Source organism: Lissotriton vulgaris, chromosome 2_1 (assembly GCF_964263255.1).
Source record: "Lissotriton vulgaris chromosome 2_1, aLisVul1.2, whole genome shotgun sequence".
NCBI classification, from domain to species: Eukaryota; Metazoa; Chordata; class Amphibia; order Caudata; family Salamandridae; genus Lissotriton; species Lissotriton vulgaris.
In genome coordinates this window covers 1,384,147,746-1,384,172,436 of record NC_141687.1, presented here as the reverse complement: position 1 = coordinate 1,384,172,436, position 24,691 = coordinate 1,384,147,746, and the positions used below count along the sequence as shown (strand labels likewise).

Here is a 24,691-nt window from a genome sequence, read left to right as displayed (position 1 = left end):
TAGGTGTGTGAGTAACTCCATGGATGAGTGGCAGTGTGTGAGTGTCTGCATAGGTGTATGAGTGCATATGATAGTGTTGTAATAATGAGTGACTGTATGTATCAGTGATTGTATGGGTGAATGAGTGAATGTGTGTGTAGACGTAGGAATCAGTGAGTGCGAATGTAGTAACTGGTATTGGTGTCATGATGTCATCAGTGATGTCATTTGAGATGTCATCAGTGATGTCATCAGTGATGTCATTTGAGATGTCATCAGTGATGTCATCAGTGATGTCACTGACCATGTCATGAATGATGTAATATGTGACATCATCAGCAGTGGATTGCGGGTGCGCGATATATAGTTAGTGCAACTAACTATATATGGAATTTCATTGGTTTTATGTCAATAAAATGTCCAGCTAACTATATATGGTCTCTAACCTATGGTTTTTTCAGTGAATTTCATTGGTTTTTTAAAAGCTAATATCTATAGCTGTAAAATATATTCTTTATTACGTGACGTATCACGTAGCCACGTGAGACGCCTCATGACGCGTCGCATAACCGTGACGTATCGGCTCTGCAGCGCAAACAAAACCCGTAACGTAAGCGTGTCGGAGCACGCTTACAGATATATATATTTTTTTTAACCTTAATTAGACAAAATCCACACGTGCACATATCTTGAGGCCTTGCAAAGGCACATCAAACAAACAGTCCCTACAATTTTGCCAAGTTTGCTGGAAATCTATTCCCTTATTTTTTTTTTTACTGTTTCTCTTGGTTTTCCCCTTGTTACGCTTACCGGGACGCTACCCGGTACGCGAATCGGACGCTCCAAAAACACAAGATGGCGGACTCCCGTTACGCTGCCGGTTAGCTGCCCGGTTCGCGTACCGGGAAGCGCCTCTACCGCGAAAAATCGCGGGGGACTTTAATATCCCCCTCATCAATCCTAGGGGGTCAGGAGGGGTTTACCTTGCCCCCTTTCCTTCATTTCCCCCTTCTTTTTTCACCACATCTTGTCTCTCGAACCTACCGAGAGACAAGATGGCGGCCGCTCCGGACTGTTTACAATGTTGACAGCTACGCTGCCGGTTAGCTGCCCGGTTAGCTGCCCGGTGAGCTGCCCGGTTCGCGTACCGGGACGCGCCTCTACGGCGTAAAATCGCAAAAAAAAAAAAATTTATTTTTTGCCCCGTGGGGCACTTTAATATCCCCCTCATCAATCCTAGGGGGTCAGGAGTGGTCTACCTTGCCCCCTTTCCTTCATTTCCCCCTTCGTTTTTCACCACATCTTGTCTCTCGATCGTACCGAGAGACAAGATGGCGGCCGCTCCGGACTGTTTAGAATGTTGACAGACACCGGAGAGCCAATCAGCTTCGCTTCGCGAAGTTCCGTTACGCGTCAGGTACGCGAACCGGGGCGCTAACCGGAGCGCTGTCACAGATATATATATTTTTTTAAACGTTAATTTCTCAAAATCCACTGGAGCACATATATTGAGACATAGCAAAGGCACGTCGGGCAAACCATATCTACAATTTTGCCAAGTTTCATGTAAATCTATTCAGCCGTTCGAGCTAAAAGTGAGTCCAACCGCCCTATGGAAAAATGAATGGGAAAAACGCGTTTTGGGACCCCCCTTTTTTCTCGGCCCCCCCTTGACAAAACCCCCCCAAATTTTCAGGGGCTGCTCAGAAACAAAATGTGCCATTTTCCTGAAAATTTCAGCCAATTCCGTCCACAAACGCCAAAGTTATTAGACATAGAATTTTCAGAAATCCCATAGAGAAAAAATCCTAACTATATATACCCACTGGCTATCGCCAGTAGGTAATATACATATATAAACATATATAATCTGCATATCTATATAAATATAAATGCATGCATACATATACATATATGCATACATATGCATGTTATTTACATGAAAGTTTTAAAAACACTAATAAAAGCAAAGCTAAAAAGCCACCTCATTACAAACAGAATGGCTTTAACTTAAACGAGGGCGAGAGCTATTGCATTTTCAATGCTTGTTTACTTTGGTTCTATCAAGAAGGCATTCAGATGTGTCACACATTTGCCATAAATTCTGAATGTTAGCACTCTAGTTGCTCATTAGATCACTAGAGTAAAGCTAGTGCTCACCAGGGAAGTCTGCTGCTAATCATGGTTTGCAGCCATTTTCCCGCATTTTTTATCCCGCAGACTTTCAGTCCGCATACCATTATCCCGCAAGGTCATTGACCTCGCATACCATTATCCCGCATTTTTTCAAAACGCATGTGCATTTATCGCGCATGCCTTTACAAAGAATTACGTTTTAAAGGCATGTATGGTAAATGCATTTGCGTTGTGAAAACCACGATGACGAGAGAGGTAAGTGGGTTTGTGTTAATTTTTTCGTGGGTTAGTGATTGTGTAGTGTAGTGTAGTGTTGTGTAGTGTAGTGTTGTGTTAGTGTAGTGTAGAGTTGTGGTGGTTGTTTAGTGTAGGGTCATGCTGGGGGTAGTGTTTTAGGGTTTAGGGTTGTGTTGTAGTGTTTGCGTAGTGTAGGGTCATGCTGGGGGTAGTGTTTTAGGGTTTAGGGTAGTGTTGTAGTGTTTGCGTAGTGTAGGGTCATGCTGGGGGTAGTGTTTTAGGGTTAAGGGTTGTGTTGTAGTGTTTGCGTAATGTAGGGTCATGCTGGGGCTAGTGTTTTAGGGTTTAGGGTAGTGTTGTAGTGTTTGCGTAGTGTAGGGTCATGCTGGGCGTAGTGTTTTAGGGTTTAGGATAGTGTTGTAGTGTTTGCGTAGTGTAGGGTCATGCTGGGGGTAGTGTTTTAAGGTTTTGGGTAGTGTTGTAGTGTTTGCGTAGTGTAGGGTCATGCTGGGGGTAGTGTTTTAGGGTTTTGGGTAGTGTGTAGTGTTTGCGTAGTGTAGGGTCATGCTGGGGGTAGTGTTTTAGGGTTTTGGGTAGTGTTGTAGTGTTTGCGTAGTGTAGGGTCATGCTGGGGGTTAGTGTTTTAGGGTTTTGGGTAGTGTTGTAGTGTTTGCGTAGTGTAGGGTCATGCTGGGGGTAGTGTTTTAGGGTTTAGGGTAGTGTTGTAGTGTTTGCGTAGTGTAGGGTCATGCTGGGGGTAGTGTTTTAGGATTTAGGGTAGTGTTGTAGTGTTTGCGTAGTGTAGGGTCATGCTGGGGGTAGTGTTTTAGGGTTTAGGGTAGTGTTGTAGTGTTTGCGTAATGTAGGGTCATGCTGGGGGGTAGTGTTTTAGGGTTTAGGGTAGTGTTGTAGTGTTTGCGTAGTGTAGGGTCATGCTGGGGGTAGTGTTTTAGGGTTTAGGGTAGTGTTGTAGTGTTTGCGTAGTGTAGGGTCATGCTGGGGTGTAGTGTTTTAGGGTTTTGGGTAGTGCTGTAGTGTTTGCGTAGTGTAGGGTCATGCTGGGGGTAGTGTTTTAGGGTTTAGGGTAGTGTTGTAGTGTTTGCGTAGTGTAGGGTCATGCTGGGGGTAGTGTTTTAGGGTTTAGGGTTGTGTTGTAGTGTTTGCGTAGTGTAGGGTCATGCTGGGGGTAGTGTTTTAGGGTTTAGGGTAGTGTTGTAGTGTTTGTGTAGTGTAGGGTCATGCTGGGGGTAGTGTTTTAGGGTTTAGGGTAGTGTTGTAGTGTTTGTGTAGTGTAGGGTCATGCTGGGGGTAGTGTTTTAGGGTTTAGGGTAGTTTAGTTGTTTAGTGTATGCTAAAGGTATATTCGTTCTAAAGGTTTTCGTTATTTTAATTTGTGGCCTAATAGTACATGCGGGATTTTTTTTGCGGACTGATGGTATGCGGGATTTCGTCATATATTCGCTAATCATACTTTCTATGGCAAAATGAACCCCCTCATTTTGTTCCTTTTTAAATTACATGTTTTAAGAGTTACCACTTTATTCCAATCAAGATGGCTTCAGGTGTGCCATACCTTTGTAATAAGTAGGACTGTTAGCACTCTAGTTGTTCTTTAGAACACTCTGGGACATTCTGTCATTGGGCTATAGTTGGGCTACATCTGGCTGATATTTGGGCTACATTTGTTTTTTTTTGTCTCTGGTGGCCATCTTTGGGCTACATTGGGCTACATTGGGCTACATTGGGCTACATTTGGGCTCCAACATATATATAGCCCAATGTAGCCCAATATATATTTTTCAAAGTTAATTTTCGTAAAAAACACTGGAGCCTATATCTTGAGACATAGCAAAGGCACATCGGGCTACCAGTCCCTACAATTTTGCCAAGTTTGGTGTAAATCCATTCAGCCGTTCAGGCTAAAAGTGAGGCCAACCGCCCTATGGAAAATTGCATGGGAAAAACACGTTTTGGGACCCCCCTTTTTTCTCGGCTCCCCCTTGACGAAACTCCCCCAAATTTTCAGGGGCTACTCAGAAACAAAATGTTCCATTTTCCTGAAAATTTCAGCCAATTCTGTCCTCAAACGCCAAAGTTATTCGACATAGAATTTTCAAAAATCCCATAGGAAAAAAATCCTAACTATATGTACCTACTGGCTATCGCCAGTAGGTAATATATATATATATATATATATATATATATATATATATATATATATATATATATATATTCACAGAAAAAAACATAGGTTTCGGGCACGTCTTAGAAATTACCATTTAAAAAACCTTACAAATTCATTGAAAAAAACATAGGTTTCAGGGACATTATAGTTAGTTGGACATTTCACTCATACAAAACCATAGAAATTCCTCTGTTATAGTTAGTTCAGCTAACAATAACTCAAGCCCCGGCAATGCACTGCTGATGACGTCACATATTACGTCATTCATGACATGGTCAGTGACATCACTGATGACATCTCAAATGATGTCACTGATGACATCATCCAGTGACTGTATGTTTCTTTAAATTTTAAATATGCATTACATATATGCCAAGGTGTATTGAAGAATGAGTGGGTGTAGAAGTGTCTGGATGTTGAATTTAGTAGGTGCATTTTCCCAGCGTTAAACAAGGTTCCTGCCTCGAGAGACAACTGACTCCCTCCTCCCCATTTTAAATAAATACACCAAAACACAGACAGAAACATACACAGACGTATGCACACACAGAAACATAAACTCAATTTCATAAAAAAGGACAAACAAATACACTTTGAAATGTGCAAGTGAACAGTAACACACAGACATTACGCAGACACACAAAAAGACACAATCACCTCCACAACAGACAGAAACAAGCACATGTTGAAGTATGCAAGGAAATAGAAATGCACAAATACTACGTAGACACATAGAAACATACAATGACCACAAAACAGACAGAAACAAATAACATTGAGGCACGCACAGAAACAGAAACACACAGACACCATGCAGACATACTGGAACCTACAACTGCCCACCACACCCGCCAAACAGCAGAAACAAACACACATTGAAGTTTGCACAGAAACAGATAAAATGGAGTGCATATAGAAACAAGCATATGGACACCAAAACCAAAAAACGGATGAAGTAACCAGATACAATGATGTGAAAGGACCCAAAGCACCACTGACAAAAAAGTTCAGATGAGGAGCCTGCATGAGTGACATGTTCTGACGGTGAGGGAGTAATGTACAGGTTGCAAAAGGTTTTTAAGGAGGAAAGTGAACATATATCAAATTTGCCACCTTTAGCTAAAAAAATGTCTACCTATATTTGGGAAGGCATCCATTCCATCCCTGGCGACATATTTCTACTTGTTCTTGCTCTGTCTTGAGAGAGCGTGGTACATACTTTCTCCACTCCTAAATCGCTGAGCCTTTGACAATTTGTGTTTGTCTTTACATATGTGTCCACTGTCTGGGAACCCACATAAAGGGGGGATGCATTAGAGAAAGAGACAGAATTGCAGAAATCTATTGTCTTACTTTGGAGGACAGGATGCATTTGGAGGGAATATGTCTAACAAGCTGAGAAGTTTCACCACATTAGCGGTACAAAGAAGAATATTTAAAATGTGTGGCTTCTGAAATCAAGAGCAATGCCATGGCTATTTGCTAAACTTGATGCAGTGAGCGTGTTTACTCGCCGAGAGAAGCTGGCCTTGTGTGTGCAGTTCATAGAAACATGTGTAGGGATGTGCAACATAGGCAAACTCAGCCACGCAGCGGTATCTGAATTTTTTTGCGAACCTCCACAAACTCCGCTGGTGGGGCGGAGTTCACTGCCCAGCCCTAATCCCTATTCCTGTAAAAACATACAGTATCAACCCACAGAAAATACTATCTTCAAACATAATGTAACAGTACATTAAAAATATGCAAAACACATAACATTATATACAATAACAATACAGTACTACTAAACACTGACTAAGCCTAACAGAACACAATTAAACAAAATGGCACAAAGTACAAGTAAAAAAACCAAGAAGTGGAGACCAACACTAAGACTGCCATTAATTAGTTCTACCTACATCCCACCAACCTCAAAAACCCTTTTTAAAACCTTTAAAAAGTCATACCTTATTCACCTAGCAGCAGCACTTTATTGTGACACACTCCCAGGATAACCAATAAAAAATGGCACAAATAAACTACAAAAGTGAAGTGAGCAGAAGAAAATGGCAGTTAAATGAAAACAAAAAAAGAATATTTCAATATAGAAAGCAATGAGCAAAATTAAAATGTTTAAAAAATGTATACAAAAAGTGCAACATTTTTATAAAATATCTCAATAAAGGTTGCATATTAGAATTACTATATAAATAAATATTATAGCATTATTTATATTGTACTTAAAAAATGACATGAAAGATATAAAAAATGATACTGGGGAAATGTATATATTTAAAAAATAAGATTGTACCATACTTGAAAAAAATATGTCAAACAATGTTCTTAAATAATATTTAACATTTTTAATTTGAAAAAAGTATTAAAATGTATTTTTTTCTTATGCATACACATGTCTATGTATTAGAAAATGTATACATATACAGTGAATAAATGTTGGGAAAGAATGACAAATTATGTCATGTACGTTTATTATTAAAGTAAGAGGCAAATAATAACGTATGTGAAAAATGGAATACCCACTCCAATATAAACAATTTGTGGAAGATGTTGGACACTAAGGGCCCTATGCGAGTACGTGTAGTGGTCTGAAACCCCCCCTCCACTAGTCTATGCACTGTATTTCAAGTTTGGAGGTCAGACCACACAGGACTGCAGTGGCTGCCAGAATCTAGGATCCAGAAGCTGTGGCGCAACAGAAAGGGGGAGGAATGTGCTGGGGGTGCCACTGCGGCAATGGAGAGCTTATTCAGAGTTGCATTTCCCTCGCTCATTTCAATGCAGTGAGCCTGCCATTCAAAGGGTGGCACAGATGCAAACAAGGAGCACTATCAGGGCTCTCTGCTGCTTCTGGGCCTGAGGGTTCATGCATTGAAGCACATGCTGTGCCCCCCTGGAATTGCAGTTCCAGCCCTGCATGGTGTGGCATGTGTGAAATGGTGCATGCCACACTCTGCAGGAATATGCTCCAGGCGAACAGGAGAACAGACAAACTCGTAATAAGGCCCTAAATGTGTGACATTTACAATTTCCATTCCCATCTAAACCATTCAGGTGAAAGAGTTGGACACTAAATGGGTTACATTTATTATTTCCACTTCAATCTAAACCATTTAGATGAATGAATTCGACAAGAAAAGAGTGACATTTACTATGTCCACTCCAATCTAAGTCATTTAGGGGACAGCGTTGGACATGAAAGGTTTAAGATTTATTATTCTCACTCCAATCTAAACTACTTAGAGGATGGTGTTGAACACTAAATATTTACTTATTCAATTTCAGTCTAAACCACTCAGGGGAAGGCGGTGGACACTAAAGGAGGTCCCACTCCAATCAAAATGGAAAATATTTCCATTTAGGGGAAGGTGTTGGACATTAAAGGGGTAGGATTAACTGTTCCCTTTCAAACCTAAACCACTTATTGGAAAGGGTTGGACACTCAATGAGTAGAATTTATTACATCCACCCCAACCTAAACCAGTTAGAGGTAGATGTTGGACCTTATTTTGGTCAAATGTACTATTACCACTTCAATCTAAACGATATAGGGGAAGCGCTGAACACTAAAGTGGTAACATTTACTATTCCATCTCCAACCTAGTCCATTTCAGAGAAGGTGTTTAAGAGTAAAGGAGTGAAATTAGGTTTACCTACTCCTACCTAATAAACCTTTTCAATATAATTAACAGTAAAACATATTAAAACATATAAATATTTTGGAAAATGCTATGTTAAAAAATGTAAAATATTGTTAATATTTATAATAAATTAATACAAATATATATATGTACTACATATTAGTACACATGACTTCACAACATACATTAAACCTAAATCATATATTGAAAATGAACATTAATAATTTGATTACATATATAATATTTAATCATACTGTTTTACACATATAAAGGCTTTAATTTAATAGAGAGTACATAAATAATCAAAATACTAACAAATTGATTTGAAAACAATTAAATAAATATAAACATTACTTTGTTCAATAATTAAATATTATACCCAAACCCAAACTACTATGTATTAAGTAAATAATAGAAAACTAAAATGTAATTTTATGCAATAAAACCAAATGCAAAAAATAAGGTAATCATATAAAAATGTACATTAAAATAAATTATATTAAATGTATATTCACAAATTAAAAATCATATAAAGAAGTCAAATACGTAAATAATAAAACATTACAATATTATTTATTGCTACGGCTATACCACACATTCAATTATAATATTTTATTTCTCAATCAAAATTTTATGTAAAATAAAAACATGAATAAATGACGAAATAAACACATTAAATACAATGTATTTTTACAAAACATAAAGATAAAAATATTATATTTTGTACATATGTTTATAACAAATATAATTTTTTAAAATAAATAGTTAAATTACTAGTTTAATTTGTTCTCATTTTTTAAAACAAAAATAAATATTAAAATAAATTGTAATGAATTGAAAACCATAAAGTTACAAATTATTATCCTTATTATTTTTTAAATCTCCCCACCCTTTTCCCCTTCAAACCCAGTATTGTGCCCTTATAACATAACATAACATAAAATATAGTATTTAATACATTAGTTAATACATTATTTTTTTTAAAAAGGTATCTAACATTTTTAAAACACAAAAACATTCCATGATATTTTTGACATCATGATGTTCTTGACACAATATTTATGATTCACAATATTATTTCTCGGATTTCTTTCCAAATATTGCCCTCAGCAGGAAGTTACCACTCCTTCCTTTGTAAAAGAAGGAGGGCCGTTAAGCATTTACTTGTGATAAATTATTTTCTTTCTGATCCTACTGGTGTTAGGTTTTCAATTCCCATCTCTGCAACACACTAGTTTCATGCTATATTAGGTTAGCAGTGTGAGGCTAAATAGATGCCATTTGTATTCACGTTATGCAACCCACTGAGTTATCCCAGTAATGTGCAGGCTTCAGTGTGACTCCATTTTGCATTTCGTAATCCCTATTAGGCTGCTTAGACTGAGCCTGAGTTAGGCCTCAATACTCGTATTGCTTGCCTCAGGGGAACACTGTATTTCAGTATTATTTCTTCTTCTGTTCAAGGCTATTTCTCAACTTACTAATGAATGGGCCATTCTGCTTTCGCATACCTATTCGAATGTGTAGTTTCTGCTCCCACGTTAGGAGATGCTGAGACCCAGCACTGTAGCCTTGAATCCCTGATACCATGTACCCATCTGGCAGGTGTTAGCTCATCCTACTGTGCCTCTTGTTCATAATCGGCCCCGGTCGGTAGTTTCCCATTGTGGGCGTGGTTGGGGGCTTTTTGGGAGGAATGATTAATCACTGTGAACTGTTGGCGCGTCAGTCCCCCGGCAGACATCTTTGGGTGCAGGTCAGGACGGACATCTCGGCAGAGTATTGCTAATAAAATGTATACTTGTATTCTCTACTGTCTGACTGACTCTTCATTCTTGGGAAGGCACAGCAGGTGGTTGTAAGTAACCCAGGTGGCCCCTAAGGGCTCTTCCTTCACTGGCAATGTTTCCTTTGAGAGTCATGAAGACATTTTGAGGCTACATCAAAGACTGTTTGCCATGTTGAGAGCAGTGATATACGTATCACAATCAGGAAAAAGAGGTGAGGCCAAATTATGTGTGTTTAAGTAAAAAAACTGAATCACAATGACAATTATGTATTGTAGTTAACTTTTGTGCATTGTGAATTGGTACTTTGCATCTGATATGTCAAGTGGGTTGTTATTTTATTTTTAAGTGCATAGTACATTTTCCAAATTGTGCATGAGTTTCAAGACATTCACTTTATAAAAGTAATTAAGCAGCAAATTAAGGCGGCATGATTATGGTACTTGTGGAAGCGGCCGACCACCTACACACTGCAGGTCCACCTCCAGTATTTTGAGTGCGGCTATTGGACAGCCAGAAGACCAAAGTTCTGCTTGGATCAAGAATCCTGTGTGGTGAAGGCAGTGCTGACAGTGGTAGCAATATGCAGGTGCTGCCACTGTGGCCCAGCAGAGCATATTACAAGTTGCCTGTCCACCGCCCAATTCATCGCAGTGAGCCTGTCATGAAAAGAGTAGCAAAGAGGCACCTGCCACTCCTGGGCTGTGGGCGGGGGCATTAGGAGCGGCACATGCAGTGCCCCCATGGATTTGCAACTCCAGTTCCTGCATAGTGTGGCATGTATGCCACACTATGCAGGAAGGTGCAGTCAGCACTATTACAGCGGCGGTCAGCATGTTAGGCAATTTTATGATCCTAACAACAGCTGCCGTCAGACCACCGCAGGCTCGCCTGTCACTTGACTTCTGGTCTGGTGGGCCAGGACTTCAAGTTTCTTGTACTTGCGCTGCGTGTAAAACGCTCCTCCTGAATTTTAACTTTTTAAAAATAGTTAATTCTTGCTTTGCGCCGAGCGATCGCGTTTTTACTTTACTTTGCCTGCACCGCTTAGAGGGAATTTTAGGGAGCTCTTACCCACATATAATTGTTGCACACCCACATTTTGTGGGGTAGAAGGGACTCGGGGGCACTGCATAAGCATCGCGCCGGTTTCAGAGCGCCATTTTGGAGTGGGGAGAAGGATTTCCTCACGGAGCGCCATCTTGGATGAGGGAGAGCCACTCGCCCTGCCAGGACCCACGCATTGGAGGAGGAGGTAATAAAAGTAGGACCTCCTACCTCGCTTAGACAGACTTCAAGTTTCTTGTACTTGCGCTGCGTGTAAAACGCTCCTCCTGAATTTTAACTTTTTAAAAATAGTTAATTCTTGCTTTGCGCCGAGCGATCGCGTTTTTACTTTACTTTACCTGCGCCGCTCAGAGGGAATTTTAGGGAGCTCTTACCCACATATAATTGTTGCACACCCACATTTTGTGGGGTAGAAGGGACTCGGGGGCACTGCATAAGCATCGCGCCGGTTTCAGAGCGCCATTTTGGAGTGGGGAGAAGGATTTCCTCACGGAGCGCCATCTTGGGTGAGGGAGAGTCACTCAACCCGCCAGGACCCACGCATTGGAGGAGGAGGTAATAAAAGTAGGACCTCCTACCTCGCTTAGACAGGCTTCAAGTTTCTTGTACTTGCGCTGCTTGTAAAACGCTCCTCCTGAATTTTAACTTTTCAAAAATAGTTAATTCTTGCTTTGCGCCGAGCGATCGCGTTTTTACTTTACTTTGCCTGCGCCGCTTAGAGGGAATTTTAGGGAGCTCTTACCCACATATAATTGTTGCACACCCACATTTTGTGGGGTAGAAGGGACTCGGGGGCACTGCATAAGCATCGCGCCGGTTTCAGAGCGCCATTTTGGAGTGGGGAGAAGGATTTCCTCACGGAGCGCCATCTTGGGTGAGGGAGAGCCACTCGCCCTGCCAGGACCCACGCATTGGAGGAGGAGGTAATAAAAGTTGGACCTCCTACCTCGCTTAGACAAACTTCAAGTTTCTTGTATTTGCGCTGCGTGTAAAACGCTCCTCCTGAATTTTAACTTTTTAAAAATTGTTAATTCTTGCTTTGCGCCGAGCGATCGCGTTTTTACTTTACTTTGCCTGCGCCGCTTAGAGGGAATTTTAGGGAGTTCTTACCCACATATAATTGTTGCACACCCACATTTTGTGGGGTAGTAGGGACTCGGGGCACTGCATAAGCATTGCGCCGGTTTCAGAGCGCCATTCTGGAGTGGGGAGAAGGATTTCCTCACGGAGCGCCATCTTGGGTGAGGGAGAGCCACTCGCCCTGCCAGGACCCACGTGATATCCTTGCCGGCCATTTAAGATGGCTGCTAGACAGGTGCGCAGCGACGGTGCACAGCGGGTGCGCCAGAGGTAAGCCCGTTTGCGCCCGTTCGCGCAACGGACGCGCCGGGGGCCGGTACTCCTGGATCTCTTTCCCGAGATCCTATTACCTATACTCGAGATGAACTTTTATGCTTTAACACTAGCCCCCCGTCAAGGGGACTAGCTGCATCTCCAGGAAAGCAGACAGATTCCTTTAGCTGTGGCCTTCTGAACGTGAGGTCGCTGTGCTCACATCATGGAGAGATTGCCTTCATGATTGACCACCATGAGTTAGATATCTTACTCATGACAGAGACATGGACTAGCACGGACTGTGCAGTAGAGCTGGGCTTGGCCTGCCCCTCGGGATACAAAATCAGGCACATCCCTCGAATCGGTGCTAGAGGGGGTGGACTAGGATTAATATTTAGAGAGTCTATTGATCTATCCCTGATCGACATCAAGACCATTCCTGGTCATGAACTACTTGCCTTCTCTCTAAATGGACAGGGGGTGCTCTATTTACCTGTGTACTTTGTTACAGACCTCCATCTAGCCCTTTATCGGCTGTGACTGGGCTGATTGAGTTAATCCTTGATCTATCCACCTCGCATTTAAGGTTAATGGTATTAGGTGATTTTAATCTTTGGCTGGGCGGCTTTGGAGATACTGCACTTACAGATCTGACCCAGACCTGTCGGAGTATTCAGCTGCAGCAGTTGGTCCTTACTCATACCCACCAAAAGGGCCATATACTGGACCTTGTTTTTGCAGACACAGAGCATGTAACTGTTCGAAGCATCTTGCCCCAGCGCTGGACGGACCATGCGTTGGTCCATTTCTCTCTCACGACCAAGGCGGGGCAGGGGAGAAACAGGAACTCAGGTGGGGTTAAAAGTACCAGACAATGGTCAAAACACTCGAGTCAGTCCCCTCTACCCTCATTACTCTCAGAGGGTTTTATCTTAGAGGAAAACGTAGACTTGAGCTACGAAAGGCTTAACCAACGGATTGTGTCCTCCCTTGACTCCTTGGCCCCTTTACGGAAAATAAGAAACAGGCCTACTCCGGCTATGCCATGGTTTTCCGAGGAGTTGCTTCAACTTAAACCCCAATGCAAGCGGGCCGAGCGCACATGGAGAAAGAACTACCTGGACTCAGATTGGGCTCTTTACAAACAGGCCCTGTCCATCTATAAAGCACAGATTAAATGTGCGAAGGCCAGGTTTTTGGAAGAGTCTTTGCGGGTGGCAGTAAATAAATCACAGACCTTGTTTAAGATCGTGAAGGATCTGTCATGCCCTGCTCCTGCGATTAATACCATCACCGCATCTCAGTCTTTGTGCGATTCACTGGCACAGGTTTTTGAGGATAAAATCGCAGCCATTCTGAATAATCTTGGCGTAACACTTGCGGTAATCCTCAGAGATGTACGGAAACGCACCCCGGGCCTACTATAGACATCACCTCCAGCACTGCCAGGTTGGACTGTTTCCCTTTTCCAACTTTTGAGGAATTCTGTTCCCTGGCCAACAGTGTGTCGTCGGGATCACCTTTGGACCCACTTCCGCATAAACATTGGAAGCTCTTCCGGGAAGAACTCTTCCCCCCACTGTTTGCCATTTGTGATCAGTCCCTGGTTTCAGCACGGGTACCAGACTGCTGGAAACTTGCCGTGGTATCCCCTCTTCTTAAAAAGCCCACCTTGGACCCGGCTAGTCCTGCAAACTATCGACCCATCTCCTTGCTCCCGTTTCCAATAAAGATTCTGGAAAAGTGGGTCACAAAACATCTGTCTAAATACCTGGAGACTGGGTCCTGTTTGGATGAAGTTCAATTCGGGTTTGGACCGGCCCATGGGACGGAATCAGCGCTGGTGACTGTGCTAGACGACCTTAGGACGCGAGTCGACCATGGAAGAGCAGCCTTTTTAGTGCTGCTCAATATGTTGGCCTCGTTCGATACTGTCAGTCATGCAATTCTGATTAACAGACTAGAGGAAGTAGGGGTGACTGGCCTTGCCCTGCGGTGGTTGACATCATACCTTGGAAACCGTCACCAGGTAGTGGCATTGCCACCGTTTAAATCTAACATCAGAAGAGTGGCGCAAGATGTTCCACAAGGGTCGGCCATCAGCCCTATCCTCTTCAACCTGTACCTGCGGCCCCTGGTTGCGCTGATTAGATCTTTCGGCATAGCGGTGACGAATTACGCAGATGACACTCAACTTGTCTTCTCACTTGAGGGCAAGGAAGCAGTGACACTTGACACCTTCCAACGCTGCATGCTCGCAACTGCGGACTGGCTGAATCAGAATTTGCTGCAGTTTAACAGCTCTAAGACAGAAGTCTTACACTGCACCACTGACCGCGTCCCTCGACCTCTCCCGCCGGATTTCTGGCCACCCTCCTTCCAAAGCACGACTGTGTGTACCACCTCGGTCCGTAACCTGGGAGTGATGTTTGGGTCTAATCTCCAACTGGACGCAGCCGTCAATAAAACAGTGAGCACTTGCATGGGATTGCTTCGTATGTTGAGAAAGGTCCTCGCGATGCTTCCTATGGATAGTAGGCCAGAGGTGGTGAGGAGCATCATCGTAAGTCGCCTGGACTACTGCAATGCTCTATTTCTTGGAGCACCAGCTACCTTGATAGGAAAACTGCAACGGGTGCAAAATCTTGCAGCCAAATTAGCGCTTGCTCGCCGCCGCCACGACTCCTCATCCCAGGCATTAAGAGACCTTCATTGGTTACCTATCCTTCAACGGATCGATTTTAAATCTCTATCTATCGTATTCAGGGCCCTTCACGGACAAGGCCCAGTGCCACTTCAGAACATGTTCCATTGGTACATTCCATCCAGATCCCTTCGTTCGGCTTCTGCCTACCTTGCTGTGGTGCCTAAAGTTCCGAGATCGCGGCTGGGCGGTCGATCTTTCAGCTTTACGGCAGCCAGACTATGGAACACTCTTCCGCTAGGACTGAGAAGTATGAATGATCTTGTCTCTTTTAAGAAAAATTTAAAAACACATCTCTTTCCTAGGGCTGCATCTTTTTAGTTCTTAAATCAGCAGGGTGCCCAGCAGGATCCTTTCAGTCAAAGCGCCAGGATACCTGTGGGGTGACAGACATGCGCTATAAAAGATTACCAATACATACATACATACATACCATGATTTTGGCAGTCTTACAGCAGACAACACATTGCCGCCCCCACTGTTGGACCGCTAAAGTCGTAATCAGTCCCTATGTTTTACGAATTGACAAAATATGACATTTCAGATGCAGAACCACATTTTAGAAAATTACTACTTTTGACCATGGTGGGATCTCCAGTCCTATATTTAATGTTCTACAGCTAAGAATGATTGCAGGTGTGTAACGCACACTCATATATTATCCCATTCTGAGTAAGTAGTTTTGAAAATCATAAGACTCACTTGTGTATCTTGGTAATACCCTGGTGCACTCAGGACTTTAGAGAGTTTGATGATAAAATATACTTGCTATAATAATCAGACTCACTTGGAGTTTTTCTCAATGTTCATATAAACTGAGGTCTCACTTTGAGTCTTATACTCACTTCAATGAAAACGTAAATTATGGAAGCATTAAATATAGAACATATTATATGAGCATAAAAAAGACATTCTCAGACACAGTTCAATTACTGAAAATATTGATATGGCTTAGATAATTCTTAGTATGACATGGAATTAAATTGTGAATTCCATATTGATTGGCCAATTATTGTATGTCAACTACCAATTATTTCTTAATCAATGCTTTAATATAGTTGTTACAACTATCCACACTGCCTCATCATTACAGCAACATAATGATTTTGCAGCAGATTTACAGCTGAATCAATAGAGGGACTGACACCAGGCAAGTAAAAACAAAAGCATATGAGTAATTTTAGCATTCGCGGGTGTCACATAACTTTAGAGATTTTAAATTGATGCACAGATTGAAATTAAAATAGAAAGCAAAATTATTCAGGTGGATTTAAAACATGTTGTACCAATAAAAGACATGCAGTTCTTTGAAATGTTTTGTAGCATTTCATAAACCTGTACTCTTACGAACAATCCATATTGTGCATTTACAATGGATTATTTTCAAATGTTCTGAGCAGAGTGTGCAAACATTCTAGTTCCACACAAACCTTTGTAATTCTGAACCAGCTCAGTTCTTCTCAACATAATTTCACTACAGATGAGCAGCCATCATACCCCTTGTGAACCTTTTGATGTTGAAAATACAAAAAATCTTCTTATAATCTGCTTACCATGAATCTCCATGGTGTACTCACTAAGAAAGTCCCCCAATTTTCACAAAATGTATTCAATAATCTTTTCACCATAAAACTTGCTAATCTTGTGTCTTTAAAGATTACCTTGAAATGTGCTCCACATATTTGTTTGTTTGTACAATTGCTCTCAATGAACTTTACAGTAACACTATTCATCATGTTACATATATTGTGGAGGAGGGAAACACCAACAATACATTCATTCAAGATGTTTACTGCTAGAAGCACAAAGCACCCCACAGCTGATGAAGCTTATGGTAAGAAGCCGTCTTAACTCAATCACGGTTTCTATGGACCTGAAACCTTTGGAAAGGTTGATATTTAGAGGAATACTTATCACAGTGTTAACCAATTTATGTGAGATTTCTTGGGAAGAACAGGCAGGTGGCTGTCTGTTCTAAGATGAAGTATCGCACTATGAAGGAAGAGTTGGCGTGAATGGTAAAAAAAAGACCACAGTTTTTAGGAGGATGACTCTGGAATTGGCAGTATTTGAATCATATGCCCAAATAATCAAATCTAATGCATTTGATTACAATTACATCTTTGAGGAAGAGGGATAAACGCAGAGGAAAGCTCTTACTGTTTTTTTTGCTCTCATAGAGGTAGGTTCCTCCCCAAAAGAGCCTAACACAGGTTTCCCATCAAATTCACATCCCAGAATTTGTTCAAGTTTTCATAAATATGTTTTACAGAAGGTGTACATTTTGGTCATCAATGCACACAGTGTAATGTGGTGGAGGGTTAGAACTAGAATTTTATGGCTTAGTCATAATTTGATTCACCACACAATATATCCTTTCTATATAATGCAAAAAGTTATAGAACCATTATAATCTTCCAACCTTTTCCCTTATCTCAACATCTTGCTGAACTTCAACTTCTTAGCATAGAGATTGCTAAAACACATACGTAGAAGTAACGGATTTCATGTATGCTTTTTCTTTCTTATTCATTTATGCTTTTTCTTTCTTACTCAAAAGAATAAAAAAATTAAATACTGCAGACAATCCAGTCCATCCTACGGATATGTAATTAACTACTTTAAAAGTTTCTAATGTAACTTATGCCCTTGACTTTTGCAACAAATGTTTGACTTTCTTGGCTTCGCATGACTAGTGTAACTGTAAACCCTGGGCCTAGCTGATTATGTAATGCATTTAAGGGGAATATTTGAAATGAAAAGTTTTGTGATAGGATATGTTGAAATTTTGATAGGTGGGCGACTGAGCATATCATTTGTGGACTTGACTTGTATTGTGTAGCGTTTCTTCAATTCTGCTGACTTTGCTCTCACAAGGGAATGCCGACTTTATGGAAATTAGCCTGATCCCAGCTCATAAAGTGGTGAAATGGCTTTGACACTAATGTATCCAATTTTTTACAATTAAGATTTCATGGAAATAAGCAAAAAAACTAGCTGCTAAATCACTTAATTGATTACACTGTAGGTTACCTACCAAAATGTTTTCTTGCCGATACTGTTTCCAGTTGTGTCCTGTATCACTGAACATCACAGCATAGCTGGTTACCCAATCTGTGCTGCCATATCTGCCCTGAGTGGCGACTGCAGTGATTTCCACTTTGTCTCCTAGATCAATCTGAAGCCATTGGTGGGTGTTGGATACAAGTGGTGACCATCCTCCAGTACCTGCAGAAGAAAAAGAGGTGGATGGAAATTTCAAACATATCTACACAGCATGCACTATTTATTTTATGATTGTGTTGCTAAAATGGAAAGCGAGATCAAGACCTCTTAAAACTTAATATGTCTCTTCTCATGTAATGTGTCACTTTATGTCATATGTCAATTACACAAAAATGAGCCAGCTGCTATGTACCTCTAACAGTAATAATATTTAATAGGTGGAACTATTTACATATTCAGAGTGTTATTTGAGGGCTACATTTTTGCAACACTGTACTTTTCCTTGTTGCACTTTACAATCTTAGTACAAACATAAAAACAACCATTTCTAAAAAAACATAATGATTTCTTTACCATTAATACTGAAATGGCAGACTCTTCACATTGCATAAATAGCATAAAAACTTTATAGTGAAAAATCTGTCACATTAATACAATGTCTATACAGTGACAGACAAAATGAGTATGTGCTACTCGTTTGATTATCAGCCTACTGTGGAAGGAGAAAATTTGAAATAAATGTGTTAAGAAGTACTCTGGATACGGTTACCAGTTAAAGTCTTCTTTATCCACCAGCTTATACAGCACAGCCACACAGCTCCTGTCTTCCTAACAGCTAGTCTCCAACTCCCCTTTAATGTTTTTTCCAGTAACTATGTCAGCTCATGGGATCACAAGGATCCTGAAAGTACCATGGTTCTACATAGCAGTACTCAACCACAATAGTGCCTGTCAATATAAGACAACCCTCTCCACCACCACCCAAGGAACACATTCCTTTTGCTCATCATGTAGTAGTGGACACTTAAAAAAAAAAACAATGGTAGGACAATAACTGTTGGTGACAGTATTAAATGGGCATGTGATGTAGAGCCCACTGTCAAAAATCATTCTAGATTTTTAACTGACTTCACTGGGGAAGAAGCTATGGTGTGTTCAGTTGGCCACTAGAAGAGTGAAGGTGGAGGGTCAAAACAACATAGGAAACTGATTACATTACCATTTGATTGTAACCATGTATCACACAAGCAGAGCTGGCAACCACCAGAGGATGTTTCATCCTTCTCATAGGTTTGCTAGATTACATGTGGGACTAGCAGAATCTGGTGACCATATTTTGAAAAGACCTCATTCACAAGGAAAACATAAGCAAGTGAATAGTCAGAATAATTTTACATCCTCACCATTTTTGACATCTTCTCTGCAATAGTAATCAATTCTTACAGGACCTGGCCCTTGATACAGGGTTTCCCAAAACGTATAGTGTTTTTCCTCCTATTTTTACTGACATGCTTTGTTGGCTTTAGGACTCTGGCACTGTACTACTGCTGATCAGTGCTAAAGTGCGGATAATCTGTGTGTAAATTGTAATTCTTCTTTATTTCGACATAGTATGTCATAAAAGAACAGCAATAAAGCATTAAACAATACATAAAAGATTAAAAGAGTTAAAAGAGCGGATGATAAAACCAGTCCATATTAATAACTAATTCTCATACATATCAGTTGGACCCACATGCCCTGCTGGAGTTAAGGGGACAACCCCAAGACAGTTCTAAAGTTATGCCCTCTTTGTCCCGGCTTAAGAATTGAGCACCAGTGGCCTTCGGGTATTCCACATTGCTGCTAAGAATTTAGTAACAGCGAAGACCACGACAGGTGAGAGGTCGGACTTTAAAATTCTAAAAGCATTAGAACAGTGGATTATTTCCATATTTTGCATATCCCGATGATCCATTTCCGTCTCGGGTTCAGATAGGCTGGGCAAAATAAGACGATCTGCACCTCATTTTCCACGTCTGCGGTGCACCCAGGACAGTTCTTGGGAGATGCTGAGTGCCACTTAGTCGTAAATGATCTGATGGGGAAAGATCCATGCCGCCATTGAAGATAGAGCTTCCTTGAGACAGTGGGGCTAACATCATCCAGAACACGCTCGAAATAATACGAGTCCTTTGTCAATAAAAACTTGGCTGTTAAAGTTCCCGATTGAGAGCTGGACACCAAAAGAGCCCTTTTATTGTCCCAGAGCAAGTGGACCAGCTGTTGCCGCGAAATTCCTGTGCAAGAATGCTCCGGATTTGACCACATCGAAGCAAGGCCGAGTTTCTCAAGTTTCTCTCGGACATATTTAAACCAAGGAAGTTTACCCACATAAGGCAGCCCCAAGACTTCAATTAATGCTTGCCTATATACCTTCAACTCTGGGGAAACCCAGAGTCTCCTCCAGAAAGTTAAGGGTTAAGGTTAAGGGTCTGATGGCCAGATCTTCTTCAATTGGTCTAAGGCCAAGATCGAGTCGTAGCGGTACTAATGGGGTGCTCGGGGCAGGGCTACCAACTGTCTTATAAATCTATTCTCAGCTACAGCAATCGCTGGACCACTCTTGTAGCCCCACAGCTCAGCCCCGTAGGTCACTGCCCCACGTGCCCGCAGTTTGTAAATTTCAAGTGGTGGGCCAATCAGCTTAACCGATGATTTGCTCAAGAGCTTCAGAATTCCCCCGGCTATCTAGGTCATCTTAAGTTGTGATTTTAGCTGGAGCTGGACCCAGGTAAATGATGCATTGAGGGTAAGCCCCAGATATTCAAAAGTGTGTACCCTTTCTAGCCGTACTCCATCTATAACAGGGTTTGGGCGAGATGTCACTGGGGGATTAAAAATCATGAATTTAGTTTTTAAGGTGTTCATTTCCAAACCCCTCTCCCGACAAAAAGAGACAAACCCATCCAAGACTCGCTGGGTATCCATCGCTGTCTTAGAAAGTAAAAGGGTATCGTCCGCGAACATAATCTTGGCGATCTGAGACCCTGCAAGCTTAGGGGCATCACTGTCTGATACCGCTTCTAGGTGTGCAATTACCCCATTGACATAGAGGCAAAACAGGGTTGGCGCCAAAACGCAACCCTGTCTTACCCCCCCTGCCAACGGGGAACTGAGTTGACAACAAGCCATTGCTACCACACCTGACCTGTGCATAGTTCTCCACATGCAGGTGGATTAGCATGTCCAGGAGAGGGGATGGAACGCCAAGCTCCCTTAATACAGTCCACAGCTTCTGGCGTGGGACCAGGTCAAAAGCCACACGTAGATCTACAAAGACTGTATAGAGTTACCCACCCCCGATCTTAACAGTAGTATTTACAATTTGCCAAACATTCCGGGCATCTTTTGCTGCCAGGGTCGTTACTAGATTGACCCAGTGATCCGCTTCCCATTCTGCTTTGGCATGATGAATTAGCTGCCTGTATACGGTCCTTTTTACTTTGATCAGTGCCCTACTATGATTATGTTTCAGGGCACAAAAGGAGCTCTCTTTTTGCCTTTCTACATGCTGGATTAAACCAGGTAGATTTTCTACCTGGTTTTTTCCCTTTGCGTAAGGGATTTAGGATTCTAGCTAGACTAGTGGTCAATTCCTGATACAGAGCCCTGAGCTTAGCAAATAATTAAGGGGAAGTGTTCTCAGAGGTCAAGGCACCAGCAGCTTCCAGTGCCGTGACTACATGGGCATAAATCTCTGCCACTAACTCTGGACAGTTTACTGCTTTATCCAATCTGATTCTTCGTCTGTTGCTTGAGAGTAGTGCCCGGTTATCTGACCCACACCTACCCCTGGGACCATCTCTAGAAAAACCAGCGAGGATAAAATCTAAGATCAGGGCATTGTGGTCACTTTCCCCCCTAAATTCCACCATAAAGTCCATGGCCTTATCCCAAGCATAGGACTCTACAAATATGTAATCCAGACGGGCCCCCTGACCAGGTTTGTTGTAAGTACGCCTAACTGGTGTGTCTGAGGTTACTCGGCCATTGCATGCCCTAATTGAGTGGTTCAAAGTTAGCGAGAGGATTTGAACAGCCAGTGGCGCCCAAGACTTTGGCGAAGGGCCCACTACCGGTGGTATTTTCCAATGGTCATCCTCTTCCGAAATTACACCATCCGTTAGATCGGGCAATGGCTCAAATGGGAATTAAGGTCACCACCTATCACAAAGGTGACCCCCTGAGGGATCCTAGTTAAAAACAGGGAAAGCTCATCAATAGTTTTAGACTCTGCCGTGATACTCACTGGTGTGGAGTAGACATTAATCAGAGCAAGTCTAGAGCCATTGGGCCACTCCAGTAGGATGCATTGTACATCCTCCGAAGTGGTCTCTAGGATCTTAGCACTGCACCCCAGGTGAGTTTTTACCCAGATTGTAAGTCCCCTCGATGGTCTTCCCCTCCCCCCCCACCTTGCAGGCATAAAGAAAGAAGCAAAACTGATCCGAAATTGCTCCTCTCTAGCCCAAGTTTCCTGGAAAAGGCAAACATTGTTCGTATCAATAAAGGAACCCCAATCTGTGCAGGCCAGTGTGTTACATAACCCTGCAACATTCCAGGACAGGATTTTGAGGGTTAGTTTATCAATAGTTGGATTTAGAGGTGGCATAATGTGTTCCTTCACCCCATTGTGAGCAGATTCTATAGTTGGGGTGACACCCCCTCTACCATGGGAGTCGTTGTTGATAGGCCCAAGTACAGCCCCCTGCAGATCCACCAGGTCTTTCTTAGGCACTTTACCCTCTTCCAGAATGGGCTGTCGGTTCATGGTACTCGCAGAGCCATCACTACCCTCCACTCTGTCTTCAGTATAAAGTCAATCTACTTGATCCAGAAAACAGAACCTATTATGGTGAAGGTAGTTGATTGGCAGCATGGGGGTATAAGAATTTGGCCTAAAACCTCCAATGTGTCTCCTATGACCCACCATGGTCCACCCATCTTCGCATCCTGTGTCAACTGGTTTACTTGGGGGAGGGTAGAAGAAAGCCAGCGGGCGGGTCTGAATGGTAGTGCCAACTGTGTCACCCCCCCAATTGCATATGTGGGAGACTGGCCCTGTGTTCCTAACACTAACCAGGACACGGTCCCCCTTGATGTTTTTGGTAGTTTGACCCACCCATGGGACCCTTCTAACCATAACTATTTCACTGGTCTTATGCTGTGGAAGGGGTCTATGTGTGTTTAACCAGCTGACCACTTTATTCTTTAGGGAAGAGAACGATTCTGGAATTGGGCCACTAAGCTCGGGCACTCCAGTAAGTACCACTACCAGGGGTGCTGCCTCAGGGGACAGGTTGACTACCTTGCTCCACCTAACAGGGCCCCCATCGGCGGTGGGACGCTCGACCATCTCCCTACCCCTACCACTACTTCTAGGGAATTGAGCCCTGGCCGTGCTTGCCGGCGCCTGGGCCACACTGGGGGTAGCTACTGGAGCCATATTAATGGAAGGGGGATGTCTGTGATTAAAGGTGGCTCCCCACCACCAGTAGTATCGCGACCCTTTTGTACAGTTGGGCCTGAATTAAGGTGGGTCAACATTTCTCCGGTGGCCGTTTCTATGGTTTGGAGCCTACGTTCAATGCAGGTAAGTCTGTCCACCAGTGGTTTAAGCAGAGATTTCAAGGTGGAGCCCATAGCAGCAATCAGGTCCTCCCCCCCACTGGTGTCTCATCCCCAAATCTAGATATATTGGGGTGAAGTAACATGCAGACCTGGGGTAATAAGTGTGTGGCTTCATTAGTTACAACAGGAACTTCCCTGTTCACAACTTGGCCCGTGGGGTGATTAACTTCAGAGCCTTTATCTAGTTTCATCTATTTCCCCGCCCTTACCTGAGTGCCGCGCTTTCGCTTCGGGACAGCCCCTTCCCGTATTCCCTGGGACTGACTGTTTGCAAGGTCCGACCCACCCGTTGCCCACCCAGTAGTATCAGTATCAGCAACCGGTGATAGTAATACCACCTTGGGGACAGCCAAAGGAGAGGCTCTAGCCAGACCCGGGCTCCTTCTGAGGTCTTGCAGGACAGCTGTAATTGTCTGATTGATACTGTCCAGTAAAGCAGCTGAGGATCCCCCTTACCTTTCTGGCATTTTAGCACTGGCTAAGAGTCCAAGTGAAGATCTTCTGGCACTATCAATACCTTGAGAGAGACGTTTCTCTACCACAGAGAGTTCATTAAACAGTATCTAGTTCGCTCTAATCAAAAAGTTGTCCAATGTACCTGTTATCAAAGAACTTGAAGCCGTGGCCTTGCTTCTTATCTCCCGGCCCGCCATTATTCGTGTCCGTCCAAATATCAGCTACAAATCCTCAGGAATCCTCAAGATGACCCAGGGAAAATCAGAGCCAAGAGGGTTGGCCCGGTCCGGTCCTGCATGGTCTGTAACGGGCTAGAACGGGCCCACCCTTGGCCCGGGCTTCGCCCGGCGCGCACCCGCGCGCGTTCCACGTGTGTGGATAATAAGAAGACTAAATAGCGGTAGGCGGGAGCGGGAAGACGACCAGCTGCGGCAGATGACAAGCGGCACTGGAGGTTGGTCCTCGCAGTCCTGTGGTGAGGCTG

The 24,691-nt window shown here is 42.7% G+C and overlaps 1 protein-coding gene across 1 annotated transcript in view; it reads right to left on the bottom strand.

Moving 5' to 3' along the window:
* LOC147732612 (contactin-associated protein-like 5) overlaps window positions 1-24,691 on the bottom strand; it is a 1,641,055-nt gene that overhangs the window by 1,170,182 nt on the left and 446,182 nt on the right. Inside the window, exon 3 of the mRNA XM_086957122.1 lies at window positions 18,110-18,300. Within this exon, the coding sequence (XP_086813248.1) occupies window positions 18,110-18,300 (191 nt within the window). The remainder of the gene's footprint in view (window positions 1-18,109; window positions 18,301-24,691) is intronic.